At 34.4% G+C, this 13,979-nt stretch overlaps 1 protein-coding gene across 1 annotated transcript in view; it reads right to left on the bottom strand.

Annotated features, from left to right (window-relative positions):
* KPNA3 (karyopherin subunit alpha 3) overlaps window positions 1-13,979 on the bottom strand; it is a 117,519-nt gene that overhangs the window by 41,817 nt on the left and 61,723 nt on the right. Inside the window, exon 2 of the mRNA XM_017679834.3 lies at window positions 10,594-10,638. Within this exon, the coding sequence (XP_017535323.1) occupies window positions 10,594-10,638 (45 nt within the window). The remainder of the gene's footprint in view (window positions 1-10,593; window positions 10,639-13,979) is intronic.

Below are 13,979 nucleotides of genomic sequence, written 5' to 3'. Positions count from 1 at the left end.
ATTAGGTATCATATTTTGTACTCTTTCTCTATCCCTTGACTGACTTTGGGGATAGCTGATTTGATTTTCCATGTGCTTAGTAATTAATTTTTCTACTTTTTTTTACTGTAGTTTTATTTCCTCTGGTGACAGCTATTTAGCCTTAGGAGCACTTCCATTTAGAGCGATCCCTCCAAAATACACTGTAGAGATGGTTTGTGGGATGTAAATTCAGCTTTTGCTTATCTGGATATTATTTAATCCGTTCTTCAAATTTAAATGATAATTGTACCAGGTAGAGTATTCTTGGTTTGAGGCCCTTCTGCTTCATTGCATTAAATATACCATGCCATTCCCTTCTGGCCTGTAAGGTTTATGTTGAGAAGTCTGATGATACCCTGATGGGTTTTCCTTTGTATGTGATTTTTTCTCTCTATCTGGCTGTTTTTAATATTCTGTCCTTATTATTGATCTTTGTCATGTTAATTATTATACGTCTTGGTGTTGTCTTCCTTGAGTCCCTTGTGTTGGGAGGTCTGTGCACCTCCATAGCCTAAGAGACTATCTCTTTCCCCAGATTGGGGAAGTTTCAGCAATTACCTCCTCAAAGACACTTTCTACCCCCTTTTCTCTCTTCTTCTTATTCTGGTACCCCTATAAATGCAAATATTGTTCTGTTTGGATTGATCACACAGTTCTCTATTTTCATTCCTAGAGATTCTTTTTTCTCTCTGTGTCTCAGCTTTTTGTGTTCCTTTTATCTAATTTCTATTTCACTTACCATCTTGTCTTCTTCATCTAATCTTTTAAATCCCTCCATTGTATGTTTCATTTCTGATCATGTATTCTTGAATGATTAAATCTCATTCCTGAATTCTTCCCTAAGTTCTTGAATATGTTTTTGTACCTCCATGAGCATATTTATGATTTTTCTTTTGAAATCTCTTTCAGGAAGATTGATGAGTTCAGTTTCATTTGGCCCTATTTCTGGTGTTTGTGGGATTTTGGCTTGAACCAGGGTCCTTTCACATTTCATATTTGTATGTGGAGCTCTCTAGTGTCCAGAAGCTCTACTCTTTGGTGCTGCTCAGACTCTGAAGCAACGTCAGGGGTTGCAGGGGAGCAGTGCTGGTTCCTTGGGGGGCGGGAGGAAGAGCTCTCTCCTGCTTCCCGGCTGCAGTGTTCTGCATTTGGTGTGGGGCCTCGGAGTTGCACAGCCAGTCAGGGGGATGAAGCACCTGAAGCTCCTGAAAGTCCACCTGCTGGGCAGAGTATGCCCAATTTTGTCCACCTGTCCTTTCTCCTGAGCAGTAAGCTCTGTGCAATCCTTGCCCCTTTAGCAGCCCTAGCAGCCCTCTCGCTGTTAGTAAGTCTCTCAGACTGCCCACCTTTCTTTTGTCCCAGAGTGGCTGCATGTGGATCCGTTTTCCACAAGTGCTAAAATCTCAGTCTCTCCAAGTATTCTACCTGTCCTAGCTTTCCAACTCCACTAATCTCTAGAGCACCATGCAATGTAGGTTCATGCTCCCAGAGCACATCTGTAGGTCTGGGTGTTCAGCAGCCCTAGGCTTACATCACCTCCCCGCTCTGCTTCCTTTCCTCTCTCTAGTGAGCTGGGGTGGGGGAAGGGCTTGGGTCCCACCACATCACAGCTTTGGTATGTTACCCTGTTCTGTGAGATCTGTTCTTTTCTCCAGGTATATGCATTTTGGTGCAGCCTTCTTTCCTGTTGCTCTTTCAGGATTAGTTGTATTAACTCCATTTTCATATTATTTGTGGTTTTGGCAGGAGGTTTCTCTCTCACCTCTCATGTGGCCATCTTTAATCTCTCAATATACTAATATTTTTAAACTTGTACGACATATAAATCAACATATCTTTTAAATTCCTATTTGTTCCACCTCTCTACATACTATAAATTTATCTTATGAAGTGCCATTTTAACTGTCTTTCACAGGCTGACATATATTTTCCCTATTGTTCATTTCTAGTTATTCCTAATTGCTGTGATTATTTCCTTGATGCCCAAGGTGTTTAGAGATGCTTTAATTTTTTCGCAATGAAGAGACATTTTTAACTATCTTAAAAAGTTAAATGATTCTAATTTATTTATGTTTTGATCAGGAGACAATCTGTACAGCACTCTGAAATTAGCTGACATTTGCTTTTACCAGAGTTTCCTGAACTTTTTGAGTGCAGAGTGTAAGCCAAAGGAAATACCTCACAGTTTTCTTTATGAAGTAGTTAGGTCCAAACAACTTCATAGTCATTTGTGGGTAAAGAAATATAAATTGAGAGAAAACAATTTTATTTCACTAGACAAAATATGTAATGGAAAGGAATGCAATGTGACCTAATGTTTAAATTATGAATGACCTCAAGTAGTTCTATGATATCTGAAAGATATTAAATGTCACTGTGTTTCTCCCCACCAAGGTGTCTCTTTGAGTACACTAGGGAGTCTCATGGTACTTCAGTGCACAGTTCGAAAAGTATAGCTTTATATTACCACAAAACCAATTTTCAAATATTCATGGGGTTTTATACATGTTTATTAGATGACACTTACAAATTAAGTTATTTAACTTTTCTATCTCTTAGTATGTTTGTTACTGACAAGAAAATCTCTTACAATGATTATGTCATTGGCAAATATATCCTTGTAATTCTGTGAAATTTTGCTTGATATATATTTGGACATATGTTATTAGGCATTTAGAAGTTTAGAGTTATTGTAGCTTCTTAAGTTACAACCCCTGCATTTGACTTTCAAACTTCCTAACATAGGCAAAAATATCCTAGAATATGAAAAACATACTTTATTCTTAAAAAATATATACAAGCCAAGGAAAGCTAATCCCTGGGTAGGTTTCTGGTGATCTGATTAATCAGTAAAGGAGGCTTCATCAAACCCAGTAACTCAAACTGTTCTTTTGCTTGACTGTCTAGACATTTTTACCCTCGTAGAGACTAGACTTGAACAAATTCAGCATGTATAGAAGGTATCACTTTGTTTTGTTAGGTGGGAGGGGAGTTCATAGGATATGGGAACTAGTCAAGTTTCAACACCCACCTTGTTTTCAGATACACACAAACACACAGAAATTAGATCCACTTCTTTGATTCCTTAAAAAATCTATTATTGATGTATTAATACCTTTTTGTATCTTCTATTTCTATCAGATTGACATTACGGAATTTCTACTTTGTAGGTCAAAATCATTACAGATGATTTCTTATGCCTCTACCTAATATATATTTTTTATGTGAGACAGAGAAATACCATATTTCACTTATATGTGGAATCTTAAAAAATAAAGCAAATGAACCAACAATACAGAAATAGACTAATAAATACAATGAATAAACTTGCCATAAGGGCTGAGTGGGCTGGGGGCATGGACAAAATAGGTGAAGGGGATAAAGAGGTACAAACTTCCTTTCAATTATAAAATACGTAAGTCACAGGGATGAAATGTACAGCATAGGGAATAGAGCCAGTAAAATTGTAATTATTCTGTATGGTGACAGATGGTAACTACATTTATTGTGGTGAGCATTTTGTAATGTATAAAAGTGGGCAATCATTATGCTGCACACCTGCAATTAATGCTGTATATCAACCTTTCTTAAGTTAACAAATTCTAGGTTATTAATCTGTATATGAAATTCTTTTTTACTCCCAAATTTCTCTTTCCATCTTGAAAAAGGTGGCTTGCAATTCTATACCTAAATTTGTGGAACAAGTCAATGTTCACTTCTTACACATATCAAAGACTAAATACTTCCCAGCCTCATTTCAAACTTGAAATAACTGAATTTGTTTTTTCAATAATACCTCATTGTCTTAAATACTTTTAGTTCCTGTAAAATTAAAACCTTTAATTTTACAGATGAGTAAATGGGGACAGGAAACCTGGTTCAATTAAATTATATTGCTAGAAAATATCAGTTAAGGTTTGAACCCAGGTTGTGACTACAGAGAGTGTTTCTTAAATATATTCTACTGATGGCTTTCCTTTAGAAGTAACCCAACTCTGATTGCATCGAAATGCTTCTAAATAAGAAAAACAAAATGCTCAGAAGATACACGTCTCCCTTAATATTAACATTTATGAAATGACATGACTGCTGGGTAGTTACATGGCTCTCCACCCATGAGTTTTATATGTTAAATTTACATTTTGGGAACTCAACTCAATTTGTTGTACTTTGATTAAAAATTAAAAAGCAAATGTGCTTAGTTGGTTTTAATCTGTATTTCCCTGATGGCTAATGATGCATTAATCATCATTGTAATGATGATTGCCATCTGTATATACCCTTCAATGAAATGTCTCTTCACAAAACTACTAGTTCATTAATCATGTAAAAATCAGACAAACTCACACAAATTATTTTCCTTTCAGGATCACTTACTAATCTTACCAAATGGCTGCTTTTTTTGTTTTTTTAATTTACTAATTCAGGGCTTTTTTAATTGAATTTTTTATTGAAATAATTATAAATTCATATGCAGTTACAATACAAAAATTCCTTGTATACTTTTCCCAGTTTCCCCAAATTGTAACATTTTGTAAAACTGTAGTATTACATCACAATGACAGTGACATTGATACAATCCACTGATGTTAGATTTCTTGTCTTGCATTCATAGTATGTATTTATGTGTATTAAATTCTATATAATTTTATCACCTGTATAGGTCCACGTATCACCATTATAGTCAAATACTGAACAGAAACAGAAGATACCCTCCTACTGCCCTTTTATCAGCTGACTACCTCCCTCTCATCTCCAATGCCTCCATATCTAACCCCTGGTAACTACTATTTTTGTCCTTCATTTAAAAAATTTTATAATTTCAAAACATTTTATGCAAACAAAATCATATAATATAAAACATTTTTGTGATGAGTTTTGCCCAGCGTAATTCTCTGGCAATTTAGACAAGTTGTTTCTACCAAGTTTGAACCTTTTTATTGCTAAGTGGTATTTCACGGTGTAGACATACCATCATTTAACCATTTACTTGGACACCTAGACTGTTTCCAGAATTTGGCTATTTCAAAATAAAGTTACCAGAAACATTCATGTCCAGTTTTTGTATCAACACCAGTTTTCTTATCTCTGGGATAAAAAATCAGGAGTGTGTTCAAATGTGATCGGTGGGTTGAATGGTAGTTGCATGTTTTCCAGAGTGTCTACCATTTTATATTCCCACCAGCAACATATGACTAATCTGGTTTTTCTGCACCCTCACCAGTATTTTGTGTGACCACTATTTTTTATTTTAGCTGTTCTCAAATATGCTTAGTTGGTTTTAATCTGTATTTCCCTGATGACTAATGATGCATTAATCATCATTGTAATGATGACTGCCATCTGTTTATCCCCTTCAATGAAATGTCTCTTTATATTTTTGCCCATTTTCTAATTGGAATTTTTTTTACTGTTGAGTTTAAGATTTAAGAGTTCATTACAGATGCTGATACTAGTTCTATAGTGGATATGTGGTTTCCTTCCAGTCTCTTGTCTGTATTTTCGTCTTCTTCATATGGGCTTTGATAAAGCAAAAAAATTTAATTTATGAAGGTATAACTTTCCTTTTATCCTCCATGTCTTTCCTAAAAGTTTTATAGTTTTAGGTTTTACATTTAAGTCTAAAGATCCATTTTGTGTTTTTGTAGGTGTCAGATTTGGGCTGAGGGTTTCTCTTGCCTTTAGATGTCCAATTGCTCTAGCATCATTTACTGAAAAGGCTATTCTTCCTCCACTGAATTAGTTTTGCACCTCTGCCAAAAATCAGTGGAGTGTATCTGTGTAGGTTTATTTCTGGGTTCTATCTTCTGTTAAATTGATTTAAGTGTCCATCCTTTCATCAATACCATGAAGTACACATTACTGTAGCTATTCTTTAAGCCTTAATATTGGGTAGAGCAACTGCTCCTATTTTATTCTTTGTCTGGATTATTTTAGCTCTTCCAGTGCCTTTCCATATACACTTTAGAATAAGCTTGTATGTATCTACAAAAAATATTGGTGGCATTTTGATAAGAAATTCATTAAGCCAATAAATTGATTAGAGAATAGGCATGTTTACTATGTTGAATCTTCCAATCTAGGATTAAAGTATGTACCTCTCCAATTACTTAAGTCTTTTTTGATCTTTCATCAGCATTTTATAATATTCAGCATACACATCCTATACATGTTTTGTTAATGTATTCCAAAGTAATTTATTTTCTTTGGAGTGACTATAAATGATACTGCTTTTAATTTTGGTTTCTGTATGTTCACTGTTAGTGTGTATATAAGTGATTGATTCTTCTATGCTGATCTTGTATTCTGTGACCTTGCTGAACTCACTTATTAGTTCTAAGAGCTCTTTTTGTATGGATTCTTTGGGGTTTTCTTTATAGACAAGCATATCTACAAATGGGGACCATTTTATTCTTCCTTTCCAAACTATATACCTTTTCTTTCTTTTTCTTGACTTAACGGCACTGGCTAAACTTCTGGCACTATGTTAAATAAGAGCAGTGAGAATGGACATCTTTGACTTGTTCCCAAATCTAAAGGGGAAAGTCTTTCACCATTAACTATGATGCCGGCTGTGGGTTTTCTGCTGATGCTCTTTATCAAGTTGAGGTAATTCCCCTTTATTTCTCTAATTTTTTGAGAGTTTTATCAGGAATGCATTTGGATATTGTCAAATGTTTTTCCTGCATCAGCTGATATTGATATATGATTTTTCTTCCTTAGCATATTAATAGGGGGAATTTAGGCTATTTTTAGAAAATAGATACTTACTAAAAAGTCAAACAATTAAAATAAGTACTGGATCTTATCAGTCAGGTGGAGCATTTAGGAGGTGTTCTTCTTTATGTAAGAACTTAAACTGCCCCCACCCCCAGATCTAATGACAATAAAGTCCTCTTGCGTATCTGATTGATCAATCATCAAGAGAAGATTATATCAAATTTAATAAAACATGCCAAAGTTAAAAATGCCAGGTTTGGGCCTAATTTTCAACTAATGAGGCATTTCCACTTAACATTTATACTGAGAGGCATTACAGCATAATGGTTAAAATCTCTGCTCTGTCTGTCATTCATCAGCTATGTGATTTTAGGCAAGTTATTCAATTCCTACATAACTCTGTTTACAATATGATATAAAACAGAAGACTTGTATAAGTATTGATGAATAAGGGCCTATTTAAATAGGAAAGTAAGAGATCAATGAGGTAAAAGAAGACAAAGTTTGAGGCCAGAAAAACAGTACATATTAAAAGTAGATCTCACCTTCAATTTGACATATCAGTTATCCGTGTTCAAAGTATGGTCTTTCGCTGAAAGTCCTCAAAATATCTGTTATAACATAAGGAGCCTGTGCAAGAAATCAACTATGAAACTAAACACACCATTTAGTTTAGTTATTTATTTACTTAGGCAGAAAAACTTTCTTGGTAAAGAAAGCAGTGCCTTAATATTTTGACACAAGCTCCTTAACTTGTCACAGATTAGGGCTTTTGAGTAGCACTGCTCTATATCTAAAGTGCTTTTCTTAAAACTTTAATAAATGAAAAAAAATTTAATAAATGATTTAAATATAAGTAAAATTTTAAAACATCATAATTCGATTTAATTTTTAAATATCTGCATTTAATGAATACCATTCAGATGTCCAGAATCTAGTCTCTGGGAGAGAGACTTGGCAATATTTGGGATGGGGGAGGAAAGTGTGTGGGGAACAGTATGGGCTATTACCTTCACTTTAGAAGCTTACAATTTAGTAGAAATGGATAGAGCTCACCTATGAAACTCTGGGGACTAGCTTTCTTTTCTTGTGTTTTGAAGAATCTCAATGTTGATAATAACAATGCTGTGATTTTCTCCTCAATGGAGTTATAGAGATAGCAAGTTTGGAATGAGAGACAGACACTTGGACCATAAGGAGTGGAGGAACCTTCTCTTGAAAGGCTTTCCGCACCTCTGTAGAATCATATCAAAATCAATTAAGCTTTGTCTGAAGTTTAAACTTCACTTCAGAAAGGGGTCATTTTCTGCCGCTTACTCAAGGAATTCTGAAGTGTGAAATAAAGAACTGCTTGAGATGTCTTTAGTTAGTTTCCCTTTTGGTACTCCTACAAGGATTTTCAGGAAATGATCAAAATAATAGGAAAGAAAATAATGTTATCTAGAAAAAAAAAAAAAGATAAGAGGTCTCTAAGGTAACCAAGGTGAATTTTAAAAAAGATGTGCTCTTACAAGCAAGAATTTTTAATTCTCTAAGTTAAATATAGAAGGCAGCAAAACTATACGAGGAGGAACAAATAATCAAATATAAACATAGGTGAATAGCTTAGATTCAACAAATATATTAGAAGGGCTAAAAAGCTTTTTAAAACAAGGGGTGGATTCTGAATAATGCCAGGACCAATAAAAAATTTTTAGAATTATATTTCAAGCATTAAAGGTTAAGAGAAAGCAAAGGGCCACATCAGGGGATAGCTAGTGTAATGTTAACAGATGACAATAAATTACTAATTACTTAATTCCAGTTTTACTCCTATTGTCTCAGTGAAGGAGAATGAGCTTCACATGATGAATGAAAAACCAGCCACAAAAGAACACACACCTCTCTATTTGTATAAATTCACAATATGCAAAATAATCTACAGTATTAGAAATGAGGATAATGGTTACCTTTGGGGGAGACGTAATTGGGAAGGGGCCCTGGAATACAGGTAATGTTCTCTTTCTTGATTCAGGAACTGGTTGCACAGAAGTGTTTACTTTGTGAAAATTTATCTAGCTGCATGCTCAAGATGTTGGCTATATATATATATACGTGTGTGTGTGTGTATATATATATATATGTTATATATGAATAAAAAGTAAAAAGAATAAAAGAAGGAAGCTAAGGAGCAAAACAGAAGCAGACTCACAGAACCCAAGAATGGACTAACAGCTGACTGTAATGGGGTACGTGGTGAGGACTTGATAATGGGGGGAATCTAGTAACCACAATGATGCTCATGTGACTGTACATTAATGATACAAAAACAAAAACAAAAAAACAGAGAGTTGAGAAATAAGATTTGTAACATATTCTCTGGTAATCAGACAATAGCCCAACAGCCTACCTTAAGGCAGGGCAGGCAGTCTTAACCGGTATGTCCCCACTCTTTGAGGATAACCAATCTTGCAGGAAAACAGGATCAATGAAACCCTTGTGTTGGGTTTATTTATCAAGATTATCTGGAGGACTGAATATAAATGAAAGGAGACATGGTGTCTCTCACCAGAGATAAGCATCTTGAGACCACAAATCAAGCCTATGCCCAATAACCTCCCCTCTTCCCTTTGCCCCTTTCTTAAATGCCTTAAAAGACAGAATCCCCAAATTTTCAGTGCACCTCCTCGCTGAGGATGCCCACACTTTCCTTTCTTTAAGTGTGTACTTTCTAAAGCTTTCTCACTTGTCAAAAAAAAAGCAGGAAGCTAAGTCCAAAGTTTTTAGGTTGGTGAGGAGCTCACTTGACTCACTTTATTAAGCTAAGGCTTTGTTCACTTCTCTGGTCCAAATGACCAAAGGATCTGGAAAAACATGAAAATATGATTGCCAAATCACTGCTATTAATCTGTAAGTATCATGAAGGGGTTAAGGAGTTTAAAGAACACTGTGAATTAACAAGTTAATTAACAAATAAATTTATCAAATTTATTTAAAAAGCAGGTACAGGGGAATGGATTTCAGGAACTATATACTATACCAATAAGCACAGCATTGATACCAGGGAAAAAATCATGACACAAAGTGGGTATTAAGTAAGTACTTACTAAGTAAATAAATGCATAGGTCTATTTTAGTTCTAGTGACTCACTGAGAGTATGTATTCTCAAAATCAAGACATTCCTTCTTTTTAAAACTGAGAGGTTTCAAGATGGTAATTTAATACAGGAGTTCCACAAGTGAATTAAATCAAGAAAAGGATCTAAGCCAAAGATTTGGAAGTTTCAAATTTATTTTTTTTAATGCATATATTTAGAAAGAGTTAATTATGTGCATTTTCTTCATTGGCAATTGAAATATTTGCTTCAAATAATATGTGACTGATGAAACCACAATCTGATGAAAACTCTAAAGTCCTCCAAAATTCATGGAAGAGAAACTATAAATTTTAACAGCAGTTGCATTTAACTGGTAAGATAAAAGGTTATTCCATTTTTATTTTTCTACAGTATCTTTAACAAGTATGTACGACTTCTACATGAGGAAGGTAGAGGAATTCTGCCTAGCAAACAGCCCACAGAAAGAGGATATTAAAATACATGAGTGTCTAACTTCAGATGTGAGAATTTCAGTGATGGCACTAAGTACTTCACACAGTTATCTACTGTATCAATAAATGGAAGCTATTATAAATATATACCATTATAAATTACTTAATGATATATTATTATGCAGTATAGTTTATTAGTGGGATGGGCACTAATTTTTCATTATTTTCCTTTTTTTTTCCAGCAGTTTCATTATCGAAATTATATAGAATTTCAACATCAAAAAATATCCAAATTACTTTTCATTAAATGCAATCACTCTTACCTTTCGCAGTTCAACTGTCACTTCATTTCTGTGTCTTCGCATTGTCTAAGAAGAAAAATAAAGATTACTAAGTTATCTGAATACCGATACACTGCTAGTACACAAATTATATTCTCAGGCACCTAAGATTCAAAAACTTTTTAGAAGTAATTTATTCTTAAGGATTGATCAGTTTTAGACTTTAAAATGATAAACTACAGGAGGTTAAAAAGCCAAAACTCCTGTCTATTTTACTGGGTATCTCTTGATTGTGTGAGGAGTGGAAGGGTTGAGCTTGACTGCCTAGAACCCATTCTTCTTTCCCAACTGTACACAGGTTTTTTCAGGAAATTATGTATTCTACATTGTATACAGTCTTGATGGAACTGCCTATTAAAGTATCTCACTCTCTCCTAGTTTACGCAGGGCAGAAGATTCACACTAAGCCAAATGAACTGATTCCCCCATAATTCTGATCCGTGAGCAAAGTGAAAAAAAAAAAAAAAAAAAAGCAGCACATTAGTTTCCAAAGGAAGTATCTGGACAAGATAGTGAAAAATGCCTATATCTTGGAGTTACTCTATTCCCAATTCTCTAGTGTCCCTACTCATTCTATGAACTGCCCCATATTCTTCCAATACTTTATGGTTTTGCTTAGGTCAGCCAGAGCTGGTTTTTGATGCTTGTGACTAGTGAATTTTATTTCAAGTGACTCATCTTTAAAAAAGCAAAATAACTCATTGTGGTCTTAAAACTACATGAAAATAAGTTTGGGATAGATATTTTGAATTAGAAGGTAATGAAAGTTCCTTTTAAGTTTATTAAGAGGCTCTATCAGGTATGTCTTATCCAGGATTACTGAAATGATTAGGTATCCCTCTCCCCTTGATGTACTGATATGATGGATTATTTTATTACATATGTAAGTATAATAAAATCCTTAAATTTTTAAAGGCTACATAAAGGTTACATGGACATGGTACATTATTATTTTTAAACACTGCTAGATACAGTATACTACTATTATTTTATTATATAATTCTTTTGTTGCGGTACCTCTGTCAAGTTTTCTTAAACTGCAGTGATAAATTAATCTTTTTTTCAGGGGGGAAAAAAATCCCATGGAAACACATATATACTTAAATACATATATATATTAAATGCAAACAAAACTCAAAATTCACATTAGTAGCATTCATTTAATGTGATGGAATCATGCACTGATAAAACTATTATCACAGAGTTCAACAGTAGAAAGAGCCTTGAATCTATTTTTATTTTTATGTTCTACTTAATATATTTGTGTTCTGACTTCATTACTATTAATACAGAATGCTTTATGTATAAATTCACCACATAAAATGGTAATAAATGTTGAGAAACCTTCAAGTACCAATATTAATGAAGTATTATTTGATAACATTGTAAGCTGTCATTATTCACTTGAAGTTTAGAACTTCAGCTGCACCATTGTTAAAATCTGCCTGTATCAATACCTAATTCAACTGTTACTAGAACTGAGAAGAAAAGATATTTTCACTGCAGTGACTATTACCCTTAATTGTTTATGAAGTGTTATAAGATGATGGTATATAACAAAAAGAGATCCAGGCAGCATACCCCTTCAAAACATGATCAAGTTACTCCAATACTGTAATTCGCATTAAATTTCTCAGCATTAATAGAGGTGTGAGTTAATTTCTGAAGTTCCCTAAATTAGGAATATACACTTCTGAGGTTAGTTAGTATTAGAAGCACCCATATCAGTAAGTGCTTCAAATATTAACACCTGAACTTAGCAGTTTTTTAAATCGTATGAGACGTTGGAAATAATTTTTTATTGTTGAAATGGAATTGTTCAAGATGTGTGGCTGACTGGGAATATTGCACAGGTGCCTTGAGTCTTAGTCTTACCTGTTTGTGGTTTAGAATCTGGCAAGCCCTGCAGTCTGTCTGTAGAGAAGTTTTTGAGTCTAGGCCTCCCTTTGATCCTGTGTCTCACCTTGGAGGACTTTATCACCTAATTCTAGTCAGACCTTTGGAATTAAAGTTGAAATTTTATTCCAAGGTGGTAGTCTAGAATCTAAAAGGGCTAACCTCTGAACAAGCTGTGTGACTTTCTGTGACTGCTTGCTAATACATGTTTGTATAAATAGTAGAATTCTGTCTAAGGCTTGTTTCATTAGAACTCACTAATAGTAAAATTTTTATAGAAAAAACAGCTATTACCCTCACCTATCTCTAATAGTTAAAGGCCCCTATTCATCCAAAAGAACCATCTGAGTAAATGCTGAAATCAATTAGCAACAGATATTAACTACTACATATGATACAAGTACCTCTGAGTCTCTCGTGACAATCTGCTCTGTTTGAGTTACAATAAAAGGCCTCTCCTCCCTTACATTCTTCCCAAATCTCATCTACTCTCATGTCTTCAATTACTGTTTGATGCCACTCCCAAATATCTTTAGTTCAGCTCACTTGACAAAGCTCCAAATATTCTAAGTACAATATTCACTCATTCAACAAAAATTTACTGAACTCATCTAATTTGCACCAGGCAATATGCCTGTAACTAGAAGACAAGTGAGAATTTAGTCCAGTCTAGTACAATGGTCAGCAAACTGCAGCCTGAGGGCCAGATCTCAAGGGATGTTTTTGTAGGGCCCAACAGAACAGTTTTTACATTTTTTAAGTGGTTACATTACAAACGACATTAAATGTCTATGTAATATCCTTACTCTTGTCTCTTGGCTCCCAAAGCCTAAAATATTTACTATTGTCCTTTAAGAAAAGTTTGCCAACAGCTGGTCTAGCAGAAAAGACAGTAATCATAAGCAGTAATACAAACGCAGTAAATGTTAACATACGGAAGTTAATAATCTAGTTCTACACTGGAAGGAGACATGATCAGAGGATGAGGGAAAACAATTCCCAGAAGGATTAAAATATGTGTAAATGTGTGGAGGTAAAGGATAGACTGTTACAAGGCTTCAAAGAGCAATGCTGACAAATATATACCTGACCCCTTTCTACCCCCTTCTCCTAAAAATACCACACCTACTCTGAAACAAATATTCCCAACATTAGGATATAGTACAAACATCCAAACTGTTGCAAGAACTCCAATTACGGGAGATCATCCATGTCTATTCACTCTCTCATTCTTTTACATCCAGTGAGTTACCAAAACAGGATTCAAACCTAGCTCCACTGCCACTATCCTAGACTAAGCCACTATCATTTCATCTGGTTCACTACAATAGCCTTCTCTAACTGTTCTCCTTCTATGCACTGAACCAATTTTTCCACAATATAGCCAAAGCATTCTTTTTTTTTCCAAAGCACTTTTTAAAATGCAAACCTATGCTATTATTCTCTTGAATAAAACTTCTCAGTGAATTTTT

Source organism: Manis javanica, chromosome 9 (assembly GCF_040802235.1).
Source record: "Manis javanica isolate MJ-LG chromosome 9, MJ_LKY, whole genome shotgun sequence".
NCBI classification, from domain to species: domain Eukaryota; kingdom Metazoa; phylum Chordata; class Mammalia; order Pholidota; family Manidae; genus Manis; species Manis javanica.
This window is presented reverse-complemented; position numbering and strand designations above follow the sequence as displayed.